Source organism: Asterias rubens, chromosome 5 (genome assembly GCF_902459465.1).
Source record: "Asterias rubens chromosome 5, eAstRub1.3, whole genome shotgun sequence".
In the NCBI taxonomy this organism is placed as follows: Eukaryota; Metazoa; Echinodermata; class Asteroidea; order Forcipulatida; family Asteriidae; genus Asterias; species Asterias rubens.
In genome coordinates this window covers 7620895-7645381 of record NC_047066.1, presented here as the reverse complement: position 1 = coordinate 7645381, position 24487 = coordinate 7620895, and the positions used below count along the sequence as shown (strand labels likewise).

The 24487-nt window shown below is 37.6% G+C and overlaps 2 protein-coding genes across 2 annotated transcripts in view; both read left to right on the top strand.

The window, feature by feature from the left end:
* LOC117290555 (probable ATP-dependent RNA helicase DHX37) overlaps nucleotides 1-14336 on the top strand; it is a 45706-nt gene extending 31370 nt beyond the window's left edge. Inside the window, exons 15-29 of the mRNA XM_033771994.1 lie at nucleotides 1483-1579; nucleotides 2320-2385; nucleotides 3133-3211; nucleotides 4052-4197; nucleotides 4587-4631; nucleotides 5193-5255; nucleotides 5669-5825; nucleotides 6652-6719; nucleotides 7715-7767; nucleotides 7888-8048; nucleotides 8919-9056; nucleotides 9878-9972; nucleotides 10291-10364; nucleotides 12409-12506; nucleotides 13040-14336. Of these exons, the coding sequence (XP_033627885.1) occupies nucleotides 1483-1579; nucleotides 2320-2385; nucleotides 3133-3211; nucleotides 4052-4197; nucleotides 4587-4631; nucleotides 5193-5255; nucleotides 5669-5825; nucleotides 6652-6719; nucleotides 7715-7767; nucleotides 7888-8048; nucleotides 8919-9056; nucleotides 9878-9972; nucleotides 10291-10364; nucleotides 12409-12506; nucleotides 13040-13125 (1426 nt within the window). The 3' untranslated portion in view covers nucleotides 13126-14336. The remainder of the gene's footprint in view (nucleotides 1-1482; nucleotides 1580-2319; nucleotides 2386-3132; nucleotides 3212-4051; nucleotides 4198-4586; nucleotides 4632-5192; nucleotides 5256-5668; nucleotides 5826-6651; nucleotides 6720-7714; nucleotides 7768-7887; nucleotides 8049-8918; nucleotides 9057-9877; nucleotides 9973-10290; nucleotides 10365-12408; nucleotides 12507-13039) is intronic.
* A 7311-nt stretch (nucleotides 14337-21647) lies between these two features.
* Nucleotides 21648-22956, top strand: LOC117290109 (pulmonary surfactant-associated protein D-like). The gene is made up of 2 exons (XM_033771362.1): nucleotides 21648-21653; nucleotides 22405-22956. The coding sequence occupies exons 1-2, from the start codon at nucleotides 21648-21650 to the stop codon at nucleotides 22954-22956; spliced, it is 558 nt and encodes a 185-aa protein (XP_033627253.1).
* The last annotated feature ends 1531 nt before the right edge of the window (nucleotides 22957-24487 follow it).

Genomic DNA, 24487 nt, shown 5'->3' with positions numbered 1-24487 from the left:
TGGTGCAAAAACTCTCCTTGAAATACTCTTGCAAATAATTCTATAGCTTTTGAGAGATGAGTAAAACAATTTGTTTGACCTCAATTTGTTTTGATCTCAAAAAGAGTGAAAATATTTTTCTTATTTTATTGTGAGTCTGATGATTGAGCTCAAACTTCCACAGGTTTGTTATTTCATGTCATGGTTGGGTCTGATGAAGTTGGATTACTGGCTTATAACATTATTTGTGTTTCTACTTCTACTTCGCTACTCGGCAAAGTCGCATGATGGGATATCACGCCAATAGTTGGTCTTTTGCTTCAAAGACACGGAACACTATTGGTAACTGTCAAAGACCAGTCTTCTCACTTAGTGTATCTCAACATATGCATAAAATAACAACCTCTGTAATTTGAGCTTGATTGGGCGTCGGAGTTGCGAGGTAACTTATGAAAGAAAAAACACCCTTGTCACACGAAGTTGTGTGCTTTCAGATGCTTGATTTCGAGACATCAAATTCTAAATCTGAGGTTTTGAAATCAAATTCATGGAAAATTACTTCTTTCTCAAAAATTACGTTTCTTCACAATGTTTTATACTATCAACCTCACCCCATTACTCATTATCAAGTGAGGTTTTATGCTAATAATTGTTTTTAGTGATTACCAATAGTGTCCACTGCCTTTTAAAGGCAAGTACAGAATCTGTGATTTTTCAAGGGAAAGAACTGTTTCTCTTCAAACTAAAGCCTTCTCCAAAAGGTTAACAGTCCTCTAGAGCAGTTTTGCCTGAAATTATGTGAAGATAAAAGAATTGCTTATTTTAATTCTGACCCGAAATGAATAATTTTGGGAGGCTGATCATGCATCCTTACTCACGGCTAAGAAGCTGAATTGTGAAGGATGAGGCTACAAGGTGGTGGAGCCACAGGAATGTAAAGACGCCTGTGGCAGCCACGTCAAATTATATATGACTACGGAGCACAGCAAGAGATTAGAACTGTTTGACTTTTCCCGAGCGCCCTGGAGAAAAACACTTGCGGCACCGACTCCCAATGCACAGCTTTACTCTCATTATTTATTATTATTATTATTATTATTATTGGTTTATTAAAAATCAAACGTAGCAGCCAAAAGGCTGAATTGTGTTTAGGTTTACAATATAAAAATACATTAAAACATCAAAAACCAGCAAATATACAATACGAGATTATAAAAATAGAGCTTTACCCAGGAATCAAAACAGGGGCCACAGTGGTGAGAGGGAAGCACTTTAAGCACTAGCCACCCCAGGTTTTAGGCCAGGATTTGGTAAAAGGGTGGTCAAATTTGCTGGAAACTTAAAAAACTGGGTTTCCAAATTATTCACTTACAATACATGTGATGTTAATGACAGATAAAACAGGTTGCCCCAAAGACCCTCAGACACTCCTCTGGCAACCATATGCGACTTGATATAATGCTTGGTATGAGGATTGTGTTTATTTTGTTTTGGTTTTTACAGACTGTATTCTTCAGCCGTGTTTGCCAGCGACTTTGAGAAGTTTGACCCTGCAGAGATTACTAGGAGACCAGTGGAGGATCTAACGTTACAAATGAAGGTGGGTAAATGTGTTCAAAGTATGGCAGTCGTTTGGCTTTAAAATGCATTGTATTTTCATTTTAAAGCAGGCAGACAACATTGATAATTGTCAAATACCAGTATCCACACTAACCGGGCTTGCCTGGTAGCTAGAGGCGATAATTTTAATAGGTAGATTTTAAATTTACATCAGGGATAAAGATTATTACTGACATGAATGATTTTTTTTTCCGATTTTTTTTTTTTCGTTTTTCATTTTAAAACTGTTTTCGTTCTTTTCAACTCAATGAAGGATTCGTGCTAATTATGTGGTTTACTCACTTTTTTTGTATTTCAAGTAATAAACCACAGAGAAAGTGACTGGGTAATTATTTATTTATGCTAGTTTTACTTTATTTTTGTTTTATATTTTTTTTGCGTGGGGGGTGGCTGTGGTAACAGAAAAATTATGACAGTAGGATTTGAACTGAGCTGTCCAATCTAGCCCTATTGTTATCAGTCTCCTTGATTAATTTTGTAATTCATGTGACATTGAAAGAGTGAAAAAGCAAAAGAAGTTTAGATGAAAGGGTATTTGATTAGCGGGAAAAAATATATATAAAATAAAACAAAATTGTGAATTGAAAATGTGCATGTATGGATATGCAACAAATGCATTTTTGTTTGGATTGGTTTAGTGGGGAACCTCTTACCACTAGTTACAAGAATAATGGGTTTTTCATGTTCCATGTGCTCATTGTAATGTTCCTTCTTTAACAGGATATGGGAATCGACAAGGTTGTCAACTTTCCTTTTCCGACACCCCCAGAAGGGAAGGCGTTAAAGGTAATATATTTGACAAGTTTCTTACAAGTGTTCCTATAATTTCTCAAGAATTTGACCAAAAAAAAGCTTTACACTTACATGTAACAGTCAAAGGTATATGGAAGTGGGCCCTCTTGTGGCAAAGATCATGAGAGGTTAGCACTTTTATATAACTCTGGCAAAACTTGTTGTCTTAAAAAACTGAGAATATTGTATTCGACATTCATTTTTCCACGGAGTATAAGTACACAAGATACGCTACAACTTTTCAAAATTAAGACACATTGTATGTATTTGAAGTTATGTTGTAAAGAAAATCATATTAGTGTACACATCCTGTCACTAAGTAGGGAAAGAAAGAAGCTCAATGCTTTTCAGTGTTTTTCTATTACATGTATAATAGAGAGGCAGAACATTTAACAATGGACAGACAAAACTTGACTCATGCTGCATTGTCACTCTGTTGTAGAGCCCTTTGCTGTAGCTCAGGAAACCCACTACGACCTCATTGTTTTAGCCCCCATATGAAACACCCTTGCCCGTTTAAACTGGTGCAGATGACTCCAGGGCATTGGCAGCACCACATGTATTTATTTCTTATGCTTATTTGATTTGACTGAGATAAGAAACCTTTCTATTAGAACGAGTTGAAACTATAGTTCAGTTTCCGGACATGAGATTCATTTCAGTCTTTCATTAGTTTAGTTTCCTGTAAAGTGAAACATAGTATCACTATTAACATTATTTCTTGTCCCGATCCGTATACAGGCAGCAGAGAGACTTCTCATATCCCTGGGTGCACTGGAAGTGCCACCCAAAGTGTCTGGCTTCAAAACATCAAAGGAAGGTATGCAATAAATGAACGTTTTCAAAATTGTCAAAAGAATTGATGACAGTGTTGGCCTACACCAATGTAGGATTAGAATTATAGCAACTGAATGACAGTGTTGGCCTACACCAATGTAGGATTAGAATTATAGCAACTGAATGACAGTGTTGGCCTACACCAATGTAGGATTAGAATTATAGTTGGCCTACACCCATGTAGGATTAGAATTATAGTTGGCCTACACCAATGTAGGATTAGAAGTATAGCAACTGAAATAACAGATTTGAATAACTGCCTGGGCCCAATTTCATAAAGCTGTTTACCCGTAAACATTTTTTTTGTGCTTACTGTAGCAGAAAAATGTGCATAAGTTTGAGCGTATTTCACCATGATTTCTCAAAGAGGCAGACAAGTTCTCCACGCGCATGCACAATCGTCATGGAATTGCATTGTTGCGTCACTCGTGTGCTTACCGCGGGTAAGCAAGCATTTACCCTTGCTTTACAGTAAACAGCTTTATGAAATGGAAACTCTGCTAAGGCACGCTCCGTAAGCACAAAACGGCTGCTTTCATGTTTTATGAAATTTAGATAGGAACACAATCAAGTAGTGACATTTGCAGAGACGCCATGTATGTAAATTGTCTTGATGAGTTGTGGTGGTTTTGAGAAGATCAAACCAGTAGTTTGACACTCGGAGTGTCTGATCAAAGTGTTGAGTTGTTAAACCACTGGTTCTCCTCATCTCTGAGACGAGATAATAACACCTTCAAGCCATTGTGGAACTAACTTTTCTGTGAGCAAACGCTTTTCAATTTTTGTTTTTTATTTGTTTGTGACTTGTCTTATCTGTTTGTAGAATCCTTTGGCACCAGAATCACCCCACTTGGTAAAACCATGGCCTGTTTCCCTGTGTCCCCATGCTATGCTAGAATGATAACCAATGGCCAACGGAGAGGCTGTCTACCATATATCATAGCGTTGGTGTCTGCGCTTACCGTCAGGGTAAGTTGAAACTAATGAACACAGCCCGGACTGGGCTTGGTTGTCAAAAGCAACCTATAGTATAGCAAGTTTCTGCCTTGGATGACACAAGTGTGGAAATTGTCATACAGTCAGAGTGCGACAGGGTATAAAAATTAAGGACAGCGATTTTGACAATTTTTTAAAATTTCTTGATATTCTGCCGATTATTTTTTTTGTCTTCAAATCTGCAATAGCCATATATAGCCACATTTATTACATACTCTGACTTTGTGCCAAATTTTATTTTTGTATCATCAAAGGTACAAATTCTCCAGATATTTCCAGTAAATTTGTCTTTGTTAAAACCCAAAATAAAAATGAAGCATTTGCATTCATCGGAGATGTTTTCTTATTTTCTTTGTCTGTAGGAGATTTTTGAAGTTGGTAACCAGCGGACTGACTCAGCTGAAGAGGTAAAGATTTGTTTTTTCTTTTCTTACCATCAGCTATTTTTGGTTCATAAAATTTGGCTCATCCGAGTATGGTATTGAAAAGTATAATTGGTTAACTCATGCAATTAGAACTCATTCAACCTGTGAATACTTATGAGGGTGATGGAGGGGCAGTCATGGCACTAATATTCACTCAATAATTTTGAACATTCTGCAGTCAACAGGTCAGATTTTTTGTGTGTCTTTTAACAAGAAATGTACTGGGTTCTTTTACGTTCTTTACCCATCACCATGATCTTAGGAACCAATGGCTCTATGGTTCATCTAGAGGTCAAAATACTAATGTTGTCATGCTTAAGAACACAAGTGTCAAGACCGTGACCCAAACCCACACTCTGCTGATCAGAGAACCAGAACTAGGGTCCAATGCACCAGACCGCTGGGCCACGAAACGCACACAAAAGAAGCTTTCATTCTTGTGGTGTCTACTGTCTGCTTTTGCAAAGCTGCTACAATCCAATATTTTGTATTTAACTTATATTAGGGAAAAAAAAACAATTGTTTAAATTTATTATTCAACAGAAGGAAGAACAGAAGAAACGCAGGGCAAGAGTTGCTCACAACAAACGGATTTGGGCTGGAGAGGTAAGCAAAATGCTAAGCAAATGATCAGAATAAAAGGTACAAGAAATTAAACAGCAAGACGCTTTGAAAAACAATTAATAAAAGCTGGACCAAACGGAAACAAGAAAAATAGATATTTGCTTGATGATGCCTATGTCCACGCTGGAAGAATAATCCCCAATAGGAACACACAACCCGAGTTCAAATTTTTGTGGCATAAAAACTCAAATCTGTTTACATAACCACATTTCTTAGACGTGAAATGTTTATCAAAATGCTTTTATACTACCAAAAGCTCTTATACATGTAGGCTCCTAACCAAAGGTTTTCATAGCCATTAATTTTACCAGACAAATACCTTCCCTATAAACTCCTACTTCATTACCTCCTCAAAACATCTCTGTACTTTCTTGTCTTCAAACGTCTCTTCACAGGGTAACTCCCTACTCCTTGGTGACTTGATGGTCTTACTGGGAGCTGTAGGTGCGACTGAATTCTCGGGGTGCACGCCATCATTCTGTGCTGCTCACGGTCTCCGCTACAAGGCCATGACTGAGATCAGACGGTTACGGAGACAGCTGACAAACGCTGGTTAGTATACAAATAATGAATGTTTATGTTTGCAGTGGTGCAAATATTTGCTGAAAAAATAGAATGTTCTTTTCAACGAGGTGGAGCCGAGTTGAATGGAACATCCCATCTTTCAACGAATAGAAATATTCGCACTATTGCACGAATGAAAAACATTAAATATTTGTTTTATATAACATCCAAGTAGATCTTTTTCATTTTGATTGGAGGATAACAGCTTTCAAAACATATAAAGTGTAGGCCTACAATTTTTAATTGTAGACGCCAAGTGTAGTATGTGCGCTGCAGTAACACTGCTGCATTACCAAAGACACACGCACACAGTGATGTTTTAGGCACCGTGTGATAGTACTTATCGAATGGGACAAAAAATACACGGAGAATGGAACGAAAAATGTGCAGTAGTCGGCTGATCCTCCAATCAAATGGCAAGGATCTGCTTGGTGCTTGGATGTTATATAAAAGCATTTACCAATCTGAGATCATCAAACAAACTACTGTTGAACATTCCTAGATCTCATTCTTCATCATGGAATGATCTCCGCCCCTATTAATGACCTGGGACGCGGTATCCAGGGAATCTCCTAACGAGGATTGGAATTTTTATTTCATATTTTTATTATTAAGTAATAATCTACACGCAGGCATGATATTCTTTCTACTTTCTGATTTCCAAGGACCAAATGTCATGCCTGTAGAAAGAAAACTGTCTGGTTTTGTCAGTAGCTGGATTTCATTTAGGTTTCAATGAAGCCTGACGTTTGTACCCTAAAGTTGCACAGTTTGGAAGATTGGTTTAACGCATTACATCTGTTTTGATTTGCAGTGAACTCAGTGCAAACAGACCATGAGACAGTTCTGGATCCAAAGATGAGCCCACCAAATGCAACACAGGTATTTTTGAGGGACTGACACTCGCCTTTAAAAGTTCAGCCTGTTCATCAATTACGGAACTAAGTGTAATAGTTCCTATCCTGGGCCCAATTTCATAGCACTGCTTAACGGTGAGCAAATTTTCGTGCTTACTGTAGCAGAAAAATTTGCTTAAGCCTTAGTGTATTTCACAGGTTAGCAGAAAATTTGGGCGGCCATATTGCGCGTTTACCATGCATTTGCATTGTGACGTCATTTATTTTCGTGCGTTAAGCACCGGAAGGTTTGCATGCCTTTTCGTGGAAATCGTGCAGTAAGCACAAAATCGGCCGTTAACCAGCTCTATGAAATTGGGCCCTGGTTGTGAAGCCAAGTTCTCTCAGAAAAGTAAACTTAATCACTGAACCAGCCAAGAACCCAAATGAGAGAAGTTAAGGAAGTTTCAGCTTTAGATGTGGGAGGAAAATCCCAGAGAATTGTCCCAGGGAGGAGCTGATAACCCAGTCCGCATAAGGACCCCAGTGTGATTTGTACCGGGGTCCTATACTTCTACTTCTATACTCGGCAAAGTCCCAGGTTGGGATATCATGCCAAGATTAAGGTGGAAGCCTATAGAGGTGGAAGGCTTGAAAAAGATATACCGCTACACCAACCCGACCATTAATGATGCACCAAATCTATTTGTAACAAAAATGCTGCTGGGCACTTAACAATAAAAGTAAAACTCTACAACTGTACAACATTTAAACAAATTGAAATTATACCAAACAAAGTTATTAAAACAATTAAACAACTAGAAATAGTCTGTTTTGAAACATTGCAAGGTCATTCTCGAAGGCTACTCATGTTTTTAAAAGAGTAAAGTAAGAATTGACTTCAAGAAAATGCTAATAAATCCAGTATCTGTACTTTTTGTTAATCAAGCAGTTGCACTTTGGTGCTTTTTCTTTTAAGTTCTAAGTTTGATGCCTCTGTATTTTATGATCATTAAATTGTTTGAATTGTCATTGTTTCAGGTCCAAATCTTGAGGCAAGTTGTCCTGTCTGGACTTCCGCATCATATTGCTAGGTGAGCAAACCTTGTTTATGCTAAATTGACCAATATGTTGTCTGGCCTCCATATTTGTATGAGCACTCTTTGAATGATTTGTTTGATTTTGGGGGGTTTTCTTTCTGTTAATGTTTTAAGGAAAATGCCACAGACCGAGGAGCAGAAAGAGAAAGGCGCCTATCAAAGCATGGGCATAGAGGGCGCTGTTTTCATCCATCCTGACTCTGTGCTCGCCAAGAAGCAACCGCAGTTTGTCGTGTACCAGGAAGTAATAGAGACCTCCAGACCCTTCATGAGAGGTCAGTTTGGGGTCAATGATCTCAAGTGTCTTTTTATATTCATGAATATAGGAACAAACAAAAAGGAACAAACATGAATATTCATTTTATAAATAGAACAAACAAGAAAAAACTTGAACATTCATTTTACAAAGTGAACAAACCACCTGGAACAAACATGAACATTCATTTTACAAAGTGATTAAACCACCTGGAACAAACATGAATATCCATTTTACAAATGGAACAAACATTATGGAACAAACAAGAATTCATTTTACAAATGAAATAACTAACATGGAGCAAACAATAATGTTTTATTTTACAGATGGCACAAATAACATGTAACAAATATGAATATTCATTTTACAAACAGAACAATCAACTTAAACAAATCTGAATATTTATTTCAAAAACAAAACAAACAAAATGGAACATTAATGACTAAGCAATTATGGTAAAGTATCTTGCTTAAAGACACCACTACCACAACCGGAACTCTACCATCTACTGATCAGAAACACTAGAGCTTGAGTCCTGAGCCCATTTTCATGGCTCTGCTTACCTAAAGCAAAGAATCGGGGCTTGCGGAAGCAAGAAATGCTGCGCTTACATCAAGCATTCACGGGTTAGTGGGGAATTTTGGTTTGTATGCATGCTTACTCCATGTTCCTAGGCATTCTACGCTTACACAGCTAGCAAAGAAATTTGGGCGCTTGCCATGCAAGTACAAAGCTGTAAGCACAGAATTATAAAGTAAGCAGAGCCATAAAATTGAGCCCAGTGCTCTTAACTGCTCTTCCATGGTGCGGCTTTTCCAAAGTCCTTTTTAAGACAGAAAATTCAGATCTGTTAAAATTTCAATATTGATGGTGATTTGTCTTGTTGCAGGTGTGACAGCGATTGAACCAGAATGGCTACCGGTCATCCTTCCTCAACTCTGCACCTTCTCCAAACCTCTTGAGAAACCTGCTCCTACGTACGAGGAAGAGACGGGAACCGTTCACTGCCACATGACCAGCACATTTGGTACGCTTGCTAGAAATAGCTGTTTCCCTTTTCTCAAATTTTGTGCAAGGTTTTTTCTTCTAATTCAATGATCATTGACTCAACTTTTTTTCTTGGTTTCCTAAACTTCTCAATTAGTTTTAATGAGTTCTCAAACAAAACAACAACGAAAAGATTTAAAAACGCAAAATACATTTGTAAAAGTAAAACTCCAGAATGTTACAACTTCATAACAAATTTAAAACTGAATTTATACAAAAATAAACAACAGCAAATGAAATTGAAATCATATTGTTGATAGATATTTTCTGTCTCACATTGCTGACCTGTCATTATTCGTTCGTGTCCATTGCTCGTTTGTCTAGATAACTACTTTCATTGTTAGCAGCTTATGCAATGAGCCTTTTGGTTACATTTGTCCTTTCATAAACATTTTTCCTACCTGGAGTGGTGTCTTCCACAATACATCTAATTAATTATCGGTTCAATGCACACGCTTGCTCAGGGACCCATAACCTTACAAGCTTTGCTTCTTTATGGGTCCTCCCACAGTTTCATGAATGTCCATGCTTATTCTTCATTTAATTAATCATATCAAACAACTATTTATCTGGTAACTTCCAATTTAGATTGCCTTTGATTTGATTTTGATTTAGATACTTTGGAAATAAACTGATTGATTGATTGATTGATTGATTGATTGATTGATTGATTGATTGATTGATTGATTGATTGATTGATTGATTGATTGATTGATTGATTGATTGATTGATTGATTGATTGATTGATTGATTGACTGATGAGACACTCCTTAAGAATAATTCTGCTTGGTTGTTACACAGGTCGCAATGCATGGATGTTACCTGCTGTGGAGTTGGAGTATCCTAAGAGTCTGGAGAGATTCAAATGGTTCGCCAGGTTTTTACTTGAGGGAAAGGTAAGGGTCTTAGAAAACCAATTGAATGTTCCTGTTCTAGATGTCTCAAGCTTAAAGGCACTGGACACTATTAGTAATTACTCAAAAAAATGGTTAGCATAAAAACTTACTTTGTAACTAGCAATAGAGAGCTGTTGATAGTATAAAAAATTGTGAGAAACGGCTCCCTCTGCTAAAGTTTGCACACAAATTTGCTTACCGTTAAGTAGTTCTATGAAATTGGCCCATGGTTGTACCCGCAAGTTTACTAGTTATAGTTACTTCATTTGTACCAAAAAGTTCACCCTTAACGATTGTATCTGTCCTGTATTTGTGCAGGTTATACATGCTTTGCAGAACTATACATCATTCCTGCTGTCACCACCTAGCACCATGATCAAGACATGGGCCAAGTAAGTGTTACCTTTCCCTCAATCTAAAGGCTGACAGAGTGGAACCCTGTTTGCGGTTTCATTATCTTGAATTATGACACACCTCTTGCTTGTGTTGTATTCTGGTTGGCTGAAACACGGTCACGTGGGATGAACTAATATAGGCTAGTGATCGGGTGCGCGTGTTTTGCGGGAATAGTACCAGAGCGGGCAATAGTCTTTGAATATAGTGCCCGCGGTAACAGCGCCCTCTCTTGACTTGAACCGTGAACAACAACTACAAAATTCCCTTTTCTGTTCTTATTTGACATTTAAGACCGAGCTGTGTTATAAAACACATATTGACTGGCATAATTCGATAACTAGTGTACGTCTATTCCCCCTCAGGCCTTTGAGTGACCAGAAGAGTGGCCTATGGTCATTCAAAGTCCCTCGTGGGAATAGACATATACTAGTTACCTCGTTGCCAGTCAATATGTGTATACTAATCCATAATCTGGATCTGGATAAATATTCTCAACGCTCCAAGAAGAGCCAAACAAGAAGAGAAGATGATAAAGAAATTTCAGTTTTAGATGTGGTAGGAAAACCCCAGAGAATTATTCTAGGGAAAACCCACACAGTCAAGTAGGGACAGAAACCCCACTCTACATAGTGCTCCAGGTGGGATTCGAACCGGGTCCCAGAGGTTGAAGGCGAGGCAAGATGCCACTATACCAACCCCATGCTCACCGTGTGTTTATTTGCAATTCCACTCCCCAAATGATCCTTGGAGACAGCAGCAACATGTGACGTCAGTGAAAGGGGATAAGTGACCCAATTCACCTGGGCCCAACTGTATGGCTCTAAGCAAAGAATCAATGCCTACAGAAGCCGGGAATTCTGTGCTTATGTCAAACACATTTCAAGGATTAGTAGGGAATTTTTGCTTGTGCAAGTGCAAAGCCCAGGTTAACAGTCATTCGTTGCTTACACAGCTAGCGCAGAAATTCTTTACTTGGAGAGTAAGTGCAGAAATTCTGCGCTTGAACGGTATCTCTTGTTTTGTTCCTTGCACAAATAATGTTTCTTATTGACCTTTCAAAAAATTTGTTGTCTTCTTTATTCATCAGAATGTTACATATTATAAAGTTATATCCTCTAGACACCCCATTGCCATTTTTCTTAAAATTGTTGATAAATTATGTGCATATTTTGTGTGTGTTTTATCTTTCCATGTATTTGTGCATTTGTCTTGCCCCTAACAAATTTGAAATCACTGTTTAAAACTCATCTATTGAAGTTTGCCTTTTACTTATGTAATTTTGTTTTTGCTCTGTATATATATATATATATTTGTTTTACTGTATTTTTAAATTCCTTGTTGTGTTGTAGGGGGCTTGTAAGGGTTAACTTATTTCATGGTTACTTTAGCTAGGCCAATTTAAGTGGTGGGCTCTACAAAATGTTTCGTGTTTAGATACGGGGCCATCATTACTAAAGCGCGACCTGGGGGAAATCTGTGCTGTGTAGCACAGTGTATTTTTACTTGGAGTGCTGGGCGAACTTTGTTCGTTCTATGGGCAGGTCCACCCAGTACACCCCAACGCGGTTACTTGTTTTCCAAAGATCTGCATTCTTGTTATTTAAATGTCTTCTTTTTTTTGTTAGCGATGCTTTATTTAACGTTTTTGTTTTGTGTTGAATTGAGTGTAAAGGGTTTAACAGTGTTTTAAAAAAAAATATGTTTCTTCTTTTTTTACCTTTGTACAGCTCATTTGAACACAATGTTTAGGGAATTTGTACTATCTGTGATCATTTTTTGTTATATACATGTATTGTAATTCAAATTCAGTTTAGCCTATGCCTGGTATTTACAACACCACCTTTAATATTAAACCTCTTTTATATATATTAATAAATAATTATTGTTATTATTCATTGTTCATATTAATTTTATATATAAAAAAGATTGTATCTCGGCATAAGTGCTGCAATGAATTTTGTTTTTCGTTTTAAACAATTTATCTATATCTCTATCTGAAGTATCTATCTTTCTATCATAGTGCCATTTATTTATTTCCAGGTTACAACCTCGCACTGAGATCTTACTTAAAGCATTAATGGCCGAGAATGTAGACTGCAGAGAGAGCCTACTCAAGGCATGGCAGCTGAATGACAAATGTTAGTATTGGTATGGTTCATTATCCAGGCATGCAACTTTTCAGCTTCTCTGCTGATTTTTTCTTTTTCTTTTAAAAACAGTGCCATAGAAAACTTAAAAACACTACACAAAAGTCAAAGGCAGTGGACACTATTGGTAATTGCTCAAAATAATTATTAGCACAAAACCTTCATTGGTAACAAGTTATGGGGAGCTGTTGATAGTATAAAACATTGAAGTAACAAGTTTTTCGAGAAACAAGTAATTTTCCACGAATTTGATTTTGAGACCTCAGATTTAGAGTTTGAGGTTTTGAAATCAAGCATCTGAGAGCACACCACTTCGTGTGACAAGGGTTGCTAGAGGTGATAAGGAGTTATATGCCTGCAGATTTTCGCCACAAGGACTCCGGGGGGGGGGGGGGGTTGTAGTTGGAAGTACTGAGTGAACTGCACATTGGTGTGAGCGTGAAGGCAGATATTATACTTTATCCAGATACAAGTTTTACATGTAATTAAAATGATGTATTTTTTATTTTTTTTTTATTTTGCAGATCTGTTGAATGCATACAGTGAATGGCTACATCATGATAAACAGGGAGATGTAATGATGGCATGGCCTCCCACGGCACATCTTTAAGCAGAGAGAAAAACAGTCGCAAACAAGATACCAAATATAGTAGACCTTTACTATATCGTATTTCCACCATGTGGTATTTCCACCAAGTTTCAAATCCTACTTAAAGGCCCTTTACACTATTGGTAAGATCGAAAAACACAAGTGCTCACTGATTCACACATAACTTACATGATTTAAAGTAGTTAATTGTAGAAAGGGTTCCTTTAAATATTTCTGCCTAAAATGCTAGTTTCAAATCCTACTTTAAAATGCTATCGTTTGACCAATTAATCTCAAACTTCCACAGGTTTGTTTGTTCATGCATATATGGTTGATCACCAAAACATGGACACTGTGCTGTGATTATTTTGTTAGCTCTACCAATCCTGTATAATACGTTTCAGATACAAAATTGTTCTTAAAACCCTGGCTATGTACTGGCGGCAGATTGGTTAAGCATAAGTTGTCTAATTGCTAAGAAACATTAGCAGAATTCCAATATTGATGCTATTGCTTACTGCAATCCCAGTAGTGAAAGCATGCCAGCCATTGTTGTAAGCATGGTCCAATTAATTCATCCAATTTATAAGCACAACAAATTTCAATACAAACTTTCGCAATTTGTTACCGTAGTATAACAAACATGTTTGTCGGCCCTCCAAAAACAAGGATTTTATGGACTTGAATACAGGACTCGATCCCGATCCCTAACTACAGAGCAAGCTAAGTGGTCTAATGGTAAAGACATCTGCTCTTAAATGGCAAAGGTTGTAGGTGTGAGTCTCACCCGAGCAGATTTTTTCAAGTACAGTGCCTTCCCATTGGTAAGATGAGGAAGCAGTTAAACAGGCTCACACATGCAAACACACACAGGTATGTTTATGGTGAAGACCGAGCACTTCTCTTTGTTCTCCCATTGTTTGGACATATTGGTTTATTTTTCAGACGTCCCCATTGGTTTTGTACACAAAATCTACCGAGGATTGTCCCAGGTGTGACTTTTTCCCGGAACCCTTTTGTTAAAGTCCTCGGTTTAATAGTACACATGACCACAAACAGGAAAACTATTTTGATTGGTTTTGAAATACATTTTTGAACAATCCTAACTGGAAGTACCATGGTGTCTTGTTTTTGATGTAAATGAATTTTATAAAGAATCAATCATTACAAACTGATTTATTTTTTTAAATCTGTAGTCAATTATGAAATAAATCTGGTCTAAGATCCATGTACTTTGTTTCGATTGAACATTTTGTGACATTTCTTGTTGTTGTTTTTTGCATCTGTCTGTTGTTTTGTTTGACAATCTCTTTGTTTCTGTTTGAAATCATCTTAGAAGTACTTTTCTATTGAATTTACATGTCCTAGGTTTTTTTCAATGCAGGGTGGGGTATCAATGTACATGTCTATTTGGTTTGTGGCAACGCCATGTGTAATCTACAATAGCTGTGTAGAATTTGAGATCTTGTCTTGCTTTTCTGCTGCAGTATTTTAGGAATTTGAAAGACTAGTTTATTGTTCTGAAAATACTATTTCTGCTCATTAACTTTGGGCGGAAGGTAGAATATCGAACTGGACTATACCATTTTGTGTTGTTAACTTCACTTTTTTTATATAATTTTTGTAATGCAAGTTCGCCCAAAACAAGGCTAAAAGCTACTCTAGGTAAAGGGCTACAAGGAAGAAAACATGGAATTGCAGAAACTCGGTAGAGCCGATGGTAGGAATTGATATTCCTCTTCCAGCCTGGAAGCACACAACTTCGTGTGACAAGGGTGTTTTTCTTTCATTATTATCTCGCAACTTCGACAACCAATTGAGTTCAAATGTTCACATGTTTGTTTAATATTTTATCCATATGTTGAGATACAAGGAGAAGACTGGTCTTTGATAATTACCAATAGTGTCCACCCCAGTGCCTTTAAGATTTTAACAACTATTCTTCAACATGCAATTATCTTGAAATTAATTATTTCTTAATGCTACCTCCAATATGTGCGATTATCTTGAAACTACTTGGTTGTTGTTGACAGGAAACGAATATGAACTACCTAGGCCTTAATTGTCCAGTGCAACCTTTGTGCAACACACGTAAAGTAAAATCAAAAGAAAGGGGAAACAAACTGGTGGCACTCGGTTCTTAAAAATGCACTGGACACCTTTGGTAATTGTAAAAAAAAACAAAAAAACAGTTATCTCACTTGAGACGGTATCCCAACATATGCATAAAATTAATATCAAATCTGTTGAAAATCTGGACTCAATTGGTCTTTGAAGTTGCAAGAAAATAATGAAAGAAAACACCCTTCAAAATTGCACAAGTTTGTGTGCTTTCATATGCCTAATAACATGCCTAATAAAAGGCTTAAGCGGCCTGAAGTTTTTAATATTTGAGAGAGCAATTACTTCTTTCTCAGAAACTACGCTACTTCAGAGGGAGCCGTTTCTCACAATGTTTTACAACAGCTCTCTATTGCTCGTTACCAAATAAGTTTTATGCTAACAATTATTTTTTAGCAATTATCAATAGTGCCCACTGCTTTTAACCTGTTCCCACGTACACCAGTGATGTATCCACCAACACCAACAACACTGGGAACAAACTGGCTCAGATTTCAAAGAGCTGCTTAAGAAAATCCCTGCTTAGCAATAATGAGCAAGATACCAGTCACAAATTGTACATGTGTCTTGGTATTCTGGTGAGCACATTTTTTGTGCTTAGCTACTTTTTATGCTGATAACTGTGCATTGCATAAACAACAACCAAGGCTCGAAAACGAAAAACAAACAACCGTTCTATCGCTTTGCGTCAAAGGCGTTAATTAAAAACCTTGGCTGCCGGACAACAAAGTTTCCGTACGGTTCCTTTATTTTATTATAACAGGAAGTTTAAGGTCATACTGTCTATTTTGTTTGCGTCAAAGGCGTTAATTAAAAACCTTGGCTGCCTGACAACAGAGTTTCCGTACGGTTCCTTTATTTTATTATAACAGGAAGTTTAAGGTCATACTGTCTATGTGTTTGCGTCAAAGGCGTTAATTAAAAAACCTTAGCTGCCTGACAACAAAGTTTCAGTTCCTTTATTTTATTTTAACAGGAAAATTAAGGTCATACCGTCTATTTTTGGGGGCAAAGGCGTTAATTAAAAACCTTAACTGCCTGACAAAGAAACGTCCGTTCTTTTATTTTTACTCATCACGAAGTGAAAGGTTACTTCCACTTCAGTTGACTGTTTTCTTTGAAGGTAGCTTTTCATTCGTAAGACTTTATTTTCAATATTCAAAGATGATGTGGTATATTACCAAGATAGACAGATGACAGACCTTACAGTGGTTTATTTGTGATAATAATATCTCCTCAAATACAAAAGGGCCTTTGTCATCAGCCTACGTGTAGGACATGTGACTCGATTTTTGACCAATCGCAGTAGTCCACGGTACCAGTCTACCGTGCCGCTAGCTCTTCCTGCGGCGCGGCTCTCTACATCAAGTCCAGCAGCCACCGCACCACGTTGATCCGAGACGGTCGCAACCATTTTAGCGGATAATTCTGGTTAACATCCTGCCAGTTAAGACCTGTTCGTGCTCTGGAGATCTTAAGTCGATTGATGTTTTGCCTTGATGACACAGTAAGGAAAAGTTTTATGCAGTTGGCCTAAGGTGCAACAATGTCAATGTCAAGTAAATACAGACAAGTCTTTGGTCGTGTGTACCATACACTCAAATGACAGAGATTCGTATTGCACAAATACAATTATAGTCGGTGTAAAAAGTTGTCATCGATTGTGCAAACTTTTTTGGAATATTTAAGTCGGCTGCTTAAGCTTTTGAAACCGTTTTCATTTTTCTGCATGACTTGTAAGTCGTGTGACGCAACATAAACCCGAAACCGTGCGTGACATTGTCCTATACCGTCTTTTTTCACGTCATGTCGAAAACGGACACTCCAACCGGTGCAAGAACACAACTCGATCACGCTGTCATGTTAGCATTTATCGTCACTGTTGTAGTTTGTACACGTTGAGGGGGCTACATGCAACCATCTGCAGATGAAAGAGTTTGTTCCCTGCCTCAAACAAGGAATTGCGCCTTGTTTCATACTGGGAGAAGATAACACGATCTCCTGTCATCTGTGTGAGTTATTGCCACTCTGATCCTAACTGTCAATCGGTGAATTATCACACCAGCAGTCATCTCTGTCAGCTGAACAATGTGACAAGGGCTCAGTATCCTGATGACTTCAACACCCTCTACGGCAGCTTGTCCGGTGAATTCTGGCTTGGAAATGAGAACTTATGTATCTTGATTTAGTCTGTCACCACCAGGGCCCAGTGCAGCTGTTTATATTTTCAATATATTTATCTGTATTTTCAATGCATTTATTTACATTTTCAATGCATTTATTTATATTTTCAATGCAGCTTTCAATATTTTCACTGCACTTAATCAACTATTGATACAGAATGGATTTTTTTTCATATATTGTGATTTAACTTCATTAAAGACACTAGACACGTTGTATAATTGTCAAAGATCAGCCTTCTCAGTTGGTGTATCTCAACATATGCATAAATTTAATAACAAACCTGTGAAAATTTGAACTCAATTGTCGTCAAAGTTGCGAGATAATAATGGAAGAAAAAAACACTCTTGTCACACGAAGTTGTGTGCTTTTGGATGCTTGATTTTGAGACCTCACGCGTATGAGGTCTCGAAACCAATTCAAATATTTTACTTATTTCTGTATGTGTTCAACATTTTCAAAGATGTAATTATTGTGTATAAGGAATTTTAATTGAAAGCTTTCTATTGGGAGAACAAGTTCTATTTTCAGTCACTGTTTATGGATATTTTTTCCTAAACCTGTTCACAACATCACACCCTTGAGAAATAAACCGTTCACACTGGCTGCTCAATAAACCCCTTGAATCCTTACCTTTCAATACTAAATCAATAGAGCTTTCATCGAAATTATTAATTTACCCAAGAAATTGGCTTCCAGCCCATCTTTCCGATCGTTACAGTTTTAAGGCTATTTCTACGGTATTTAGATGATTATGACCGTAAGAAAAGTCAAAACACTTATATTTCACATCCTGTTTGATGGAGGCAATTTGAGTTAATTTAATGGCCTATTGTTTCCACTCCACTTAACAATAGAAGCTAACGCATAAAGGACCATCAGATTCAGAGAGTGTGCCATTCCAGAAGAGTGTGTGATGCCAGCAACAATTTCAACAACCACAAAAACGCATTGAACTCTGCTCGTTGACATTTCAAAACCTTAAACACAGGCATTATGGTTTCTCAAAAGATATTAGTCTTTGCCTTCTCTCTTTTTGGTTTCAATCAATTAACTGTTGCTGCTTCATCTTCATGTAGCAACTATGTAATGATGCGAGAGTTTGTCTCTGCCTCAAACAAGGATTCGGCTCAGGCTAGCTTGGCCCCACCGGTTGATTTGAAAATTGCGCGTGCTTTTCGTATACACACTCGGGGCTTCAGACAAGAGAACGGACCTGAAGCCGAATCCAAAGCCAAAGCCGTGGTTTTGGAAAAGGGCCTTGCAATCAGAGCCTGGGGTCGATGTGTAGCACTTTGATAATTGAGATAATTTCAAAGAAACATAGCTTGCGATACTTTCAGACAGATTTGTTGGGATTTGTAGATAAATGTTGAAATACAAGTATGCATTATCAAGTTGTATTTATTAACCTGTGGACGTAATATGCCGATACATTCACACCAACGCATGGTAGTTCAGTCCTCGACTGCCTTGGATCGGCGGAGTTGGTCCATGAAAAGCGCTTGAAACCGATTCTTATCAAACCATATAAGGTTAGAAAGAAGTTTTAAATAATGATCCATAAAAACATGACTCAAAATTGCGTGGTTTTCCCTTTTCTTTGCGAATTAACACGGTCGGTCATTTATGGAGTCAACAAATTTACTCAATAAAAAGGGCGTACCGTGTTAGGTCACGACGTATACAAAAAATCATGCAATTTCGAGGCATATTTATGTGGTTCGTTTTAATCTAACCTAGTGCCAACTTGTCGAATTATTCCAGAATAATTCAAAAGATAAATTTTAAAATGTTGGTTTGCTTTTGATCAAGGTTATGAACCCAAAGTTTTAGAAAAATTGAAAATTTCAAAGGTGGGTGTGTGAGTTATTGCGCTGCTCTGACGTTTTGTGAAGATAAAAAGGTCAAAGGTGTTTACTCAAGGCATCAAGTTACACATGGAAAACCCCACTGGCTGACACCTTTAATGTGGTTTATACTAAAAGAAAGTTTTTTTTTTAACTAAATGTGTTTACCCGGTACTTACTTATTCAAATATTTTAAGAGTTGTAAAATTGTTTAAAAGCAATTGAAGTTTTCTCGGAGGAAAATTCAACTCTTAGTTTACTGTTTATAGATAGCAAACAGTTATGACGCTTTTTAGAAAACAGTTCACAAGGACAAACACGTGGCGGAACTACTTCGCATGGCGTAGGAGTATCTCAAAATGATATTACCTCATATGGTGATGTGGTTTTTAGCTGGTGAATTAAAGGGGAATGATCATTACTTTCGTTATTGTTTATATTAAAAAAATACAGAATAAGAAAAGTATGGTAATATTGCTTTAAAGGCACTGGACACTTTGGTAATAATTGTCAAAGATCAGTCTTCTCACTTGGTGTATCTCAACATACGAATACAAAAAAATGTGAACATTTGAGCTCAATTGGTCGTCGAAGTTGTGGGGAAAAAAATAAAGTAAAAACACCCTTGTCACACGAAGTTGTGTGCTTTCAGGTGCTTGATTTCGAGACCTTTAATTCTACATTATAAGGTCTCGAAATCAAATTCGTGGAAAATTACTTCTTTCTCGAAAGTTACGTTACTTCAGAGGAGCCGTTTCTCACAATGTTTTATACAATCAACAGCTCACAATTACTCGTTACCAAATAAGGTTTTATGCTAATAATTATTTTGAGTAATTACCAAAAGTTTCCACTGCTTTTAAAACGTGATTGTAAGTTTGTGAAAAACAAAGTGTTTGCAAAATGTGATTGTAAGTTTGTGAAAAACAAAGTGTTTGCAAAATGTGATTGTAAGTTTGTGAAAAACAAAGTGTTTGCAAAATGTGATTGTAAGTTTGTGAAAAACAAAGTGTTTGCATGCACTGAAGTATAAAAAAGAATAAAAGAGCACAAAACCAATTCTCAATAATTGTCAGTCACTTATAGCTCTTGTTTCTTTGTTATTAATGTACAAATTCAGTTTGCAGTAACACAGTTATCTAAGTAGAATTGTGTTCTTTGAGAGCCTATTTTGCTATTCATTCTTTTTTCGATGCGGCGATTTCTGAATTCGGGGACTACTTTTTATTTCTGAAAATACTGGTCATTAGCTACTATACCGGGGCGGAAGGCGTGATATCGACCGGGGCCACTACGTTCATGTTATTGACTGCTACGTGATTTGTTTCAAATATTGATCTCAACGTTTCTAGCCTGCTGTGTATAGTCAGTCATCGTCAGGAGCCTGAAGGGTGTTAGAATGTACATGGAAATATTGATGCTCCAACATTATTAAATGGAGGTCCTGGAACATAGAAAATAGCAGAAATTGATTTTGTCTTGCACAAAGCAAGGGTTGATTTGAAAAGAGTGTTTTTTCTTCGGTAATTCTAGGCTTTTTTCAATGACCATAAAACTTACTTACTTAGTTAAAGGCACTGGGAACGTTTGGTATTTGTCAGAGACCACTTTCCTCTACAACCAACCTGTTGGGCTCAATAGGCATCGAAGTTGCAGGAGAATAATGAAAGAAAAACACCATTTTTGTATTACTCTGTAAGCTTTCAGATGCATTACTAAAGATTAATTGAGTGCTTTCAGATGCATTATTAAAAATTAATTGAGTGAGAAGTTACCTCTTTCTCAAAACGGAGCCGTTTCTCAACAGCTCTCCGTTGCTCGTTACCAAGTAAGTTTGGATGCCAACAAGTGTATTATTTTGTGTAAAAAAAATGTTGAGTTAAACCAAGTGAGAACACCCAGCAGGGTGGATACACCCAGCAGGGAACACCCAGCAGGGTGGATATGTGCGCATTACAAGTCTTATTATTATTATTATTATTATAAGACTGGTCTTCGACAATTGCCGATAGTGTCCAGTTTCTTTAAGTCTTGTCATCCTCTTAATTCTAATATAATATTAAACTATCTTGACTAACTTGTTTATTGTTGATAAGAAGCGAACGTCAACCAGCTATATTTTCAGTGTTAACCTGTGTCCAAGTTTGAAAGAAACCGAAACGAGATAGTGGAATTCTATTCTCATCATGATCTTCCCATTGCATCCACCTTCCGCAATAACCATCACCAACACAGGGGAAACACTCCCGAACAATCGGGCAAATCCAGGTACCTCGTCATGCCACTAAACGCTGCAATTGGCGGACATTTTAAAGGCCTATGAAAGTGGTTTCCACATTTTGTTTTTTTCCCGTGCGTTAATTTAGTACTGGACACCGACTTGGTATAACCATGGAGGTAGCTACCTCCATGGTATAATATAGGCCTTGTGAACAACTTTTGAATTCACAAGAGTAATTGACCATGAATTGCGGCTGCAAAATAAACAAGACGTTAATTACGTTTTTGGTATAGCGGTTGCAAAATAACGAAAAGTTGTAGCACGGTGCCGATAGCGGTTGAAGATAAGTGGTGACTTAATATACCTTGCTGATTTAATAGCGGTTAAAAACGAATTTTAATAAATTTAGCCGATGGAGCGTTGATTATGTTTTATGAATCTTGAACTAATCAGAAAAAAACAGAGGACGGAGAATTAGTGGAGAATAGTTATGTTTACCAACATTTGAGAGTAGGCCTATATCAGTGTTGCTACTCGTTGCCATTCATTCAGTGTTGATTTGAAGCGCCTAATGGCAACCCAGTGTTCAGAGGAGACTGTCTGACGTTAGAATGTGGTGAGTACCCTCGTCTCGGTGCTTTTATTTGTGAAAGACGTTTCCACGTGGAACATATACCACAGCTGTCCAATCTACTCGTGTTTCTCAGAAGGTATAAAAGCCATGCGGCCTGATGCACTTAAATCTCTTCAGTTCCAAACCCGTTCATCTTTTTGTTTCGGAGTGGATAATTCGACTGCCTTGAGCAAGGCTAAGTAACGGTTAACCACTTAGCCATTTTCTTTGGGTTGACCACTTAACCATTTTCTTTGGGTTGAGTATTCAAAACTGAACATGCTAAAGTGTAATAGCCCAAATCTAACTCCAAGAACGCTCAAGTCAGACTTATAATCTTGTCTGCTCGATACATTCCTCAACTGTACTTTTTAATTTACTCATGTTCGATACTTCGTCTACGCGGAGAAGCGTACAAAGTTACAAGCAGCAACGCCTTTGGATGGCAGCACTGGTGCGGGGCGTGGTACCGCCTGACAACCGTACCCAAAGACTGGCCCAATGCGAAGAAATCACGCCGTAGGGTTGGCGGCGTTTTGGCTGCACCTCGCTCTCACGAAGAGAATGCAGTCATGTTCGACCTGATGCTCAGGGTGGGGAGAAAGAGTTTCTGTATCAACTGCAATAATTTCGAGAACGTGGCGTCATGGCGGTGCAACGACGAGTTGGTATCGCCAAACTACACCAATTGGGCCCCAGATGAGCCCAGCAGTTTCAACCACCACACCGGCGACCGCATCGATGCGGAGAACTGTGCAGAGATGCTGAACAAATACGGCTTTACTGGTGAGTGGAACGACTTTCCTTGTCGAATGACTCGAGTTGCAGTGTGCAAGATGTCCATCGAAGGAGTGTGCCAAGCGTAGTAGAATAACATTTTGCTTTATTTAAAAAACGTTATTGTATAGTGCAGTACATGGACCTGACGTAGCCCGACTATTCTGCTGACGTCATACTTCGAGGCTCGCGAACTACGCGGGGGATTTGGCCTAGAGATTACGTCAAGATTCTGACGGTCACGTGGTACGGATGTACTGTTGATCTCGCCTTTATTTTCGCAGTCAAGTTATACATACACGTGTACATATAAAACATACTTATATGCATGTACATGTAGCGTACATGTATAGTGTATCAAATGTTGTCACTGGTTCTGTAAATATACCTTTATCATGGTGCTGCTATCTTGAATATCTCCCAATGATGTCACATGTTTTCAAACCGAGGCTGGAAGAACAAAATAGTCTGGTCCCTGTTCGCAAAAGGATGATTAGCATTCATTATTACTATTTGATACGAGGAACATGACCATTATTGAGGCAGCGTAAAGTCTATACCTGTCGTAGGGGACCAGTCTACGGCCTGACGCAACTCAAGGTGCGCAAGTCCTCAGTTCCTATTCAGAATTTACCGGACAAGCCTTTCCATTCAGGTGCCCGCCCAGTTGCCAGTGAAGTTGTATCGGTAATAACTCTGTAATATGTAACCCTAGAATAAAATAATGCTTTTTCAAAAGTATGTGGTGATGTCTAGTTATGGTTGGGGTGCGGATCTGTTTGTTCATCGACCTTTTAAACCTTTATCTTTATTGATGCAAAGTTGAACATCACATTGACAGTGTGGAAAACAACTGGCTGATAAGCCATGAATGCTTAACCTATGACGGCACAAAAATTACTATCATCCAATTGGGAACAATGACCAAGAAATTAACGGTCGACATTTGGTTTTGTTCTCTTTTATTCTTCTACTTTGGTGCATGCAATACTTTGTTTTTCACAATCATAAACAATAGAGAGAAGTGATGATCACAAGCTGAAACCCTATCACCATATGTTGTAATATCATTATGAGATGTTCTTACGCCATGAGAAGTAGTTCCGCCACGTGTTTGCTCTTGTGAATTTTTCTTTAAAATCGTTCATAACTGCTCGTTTTATCTATACACAGTAAAGTTACTTAGAGTTTTAACAAAATTCAAGAAAACTTAAAAAAATTACAGAAATAAGTAAACACATTGCATTTAAGAAACCAGTTACATTTTTATAAGATAACTAAAGACATTAATTGTGTCAGCCAGTGGAACTTTCCCTGTGTGTAACTCGGTGCCTTGAATTAAAACCTTTGACCTTGTTATCTTCACAAAATGTTTGAGCAGCGCAAGATATCACACACCCACTTTTGAATTGTTCAACCACTTTGGAATCAAAACCTTGATCAAAAGCATACCAACATTTTATTTTTTGAATTATCCGGAAACAGTTCGACTAGTTGGCACCTTTAATATTTAACCAAAATGTTTTCGATAAAACTATAAAATGATAAAAGTACTCCAAAGTCATGATACTTTCTATCCCAAAACTACAAAGTCATCTACCCTTTAGCTGACTTTACAAA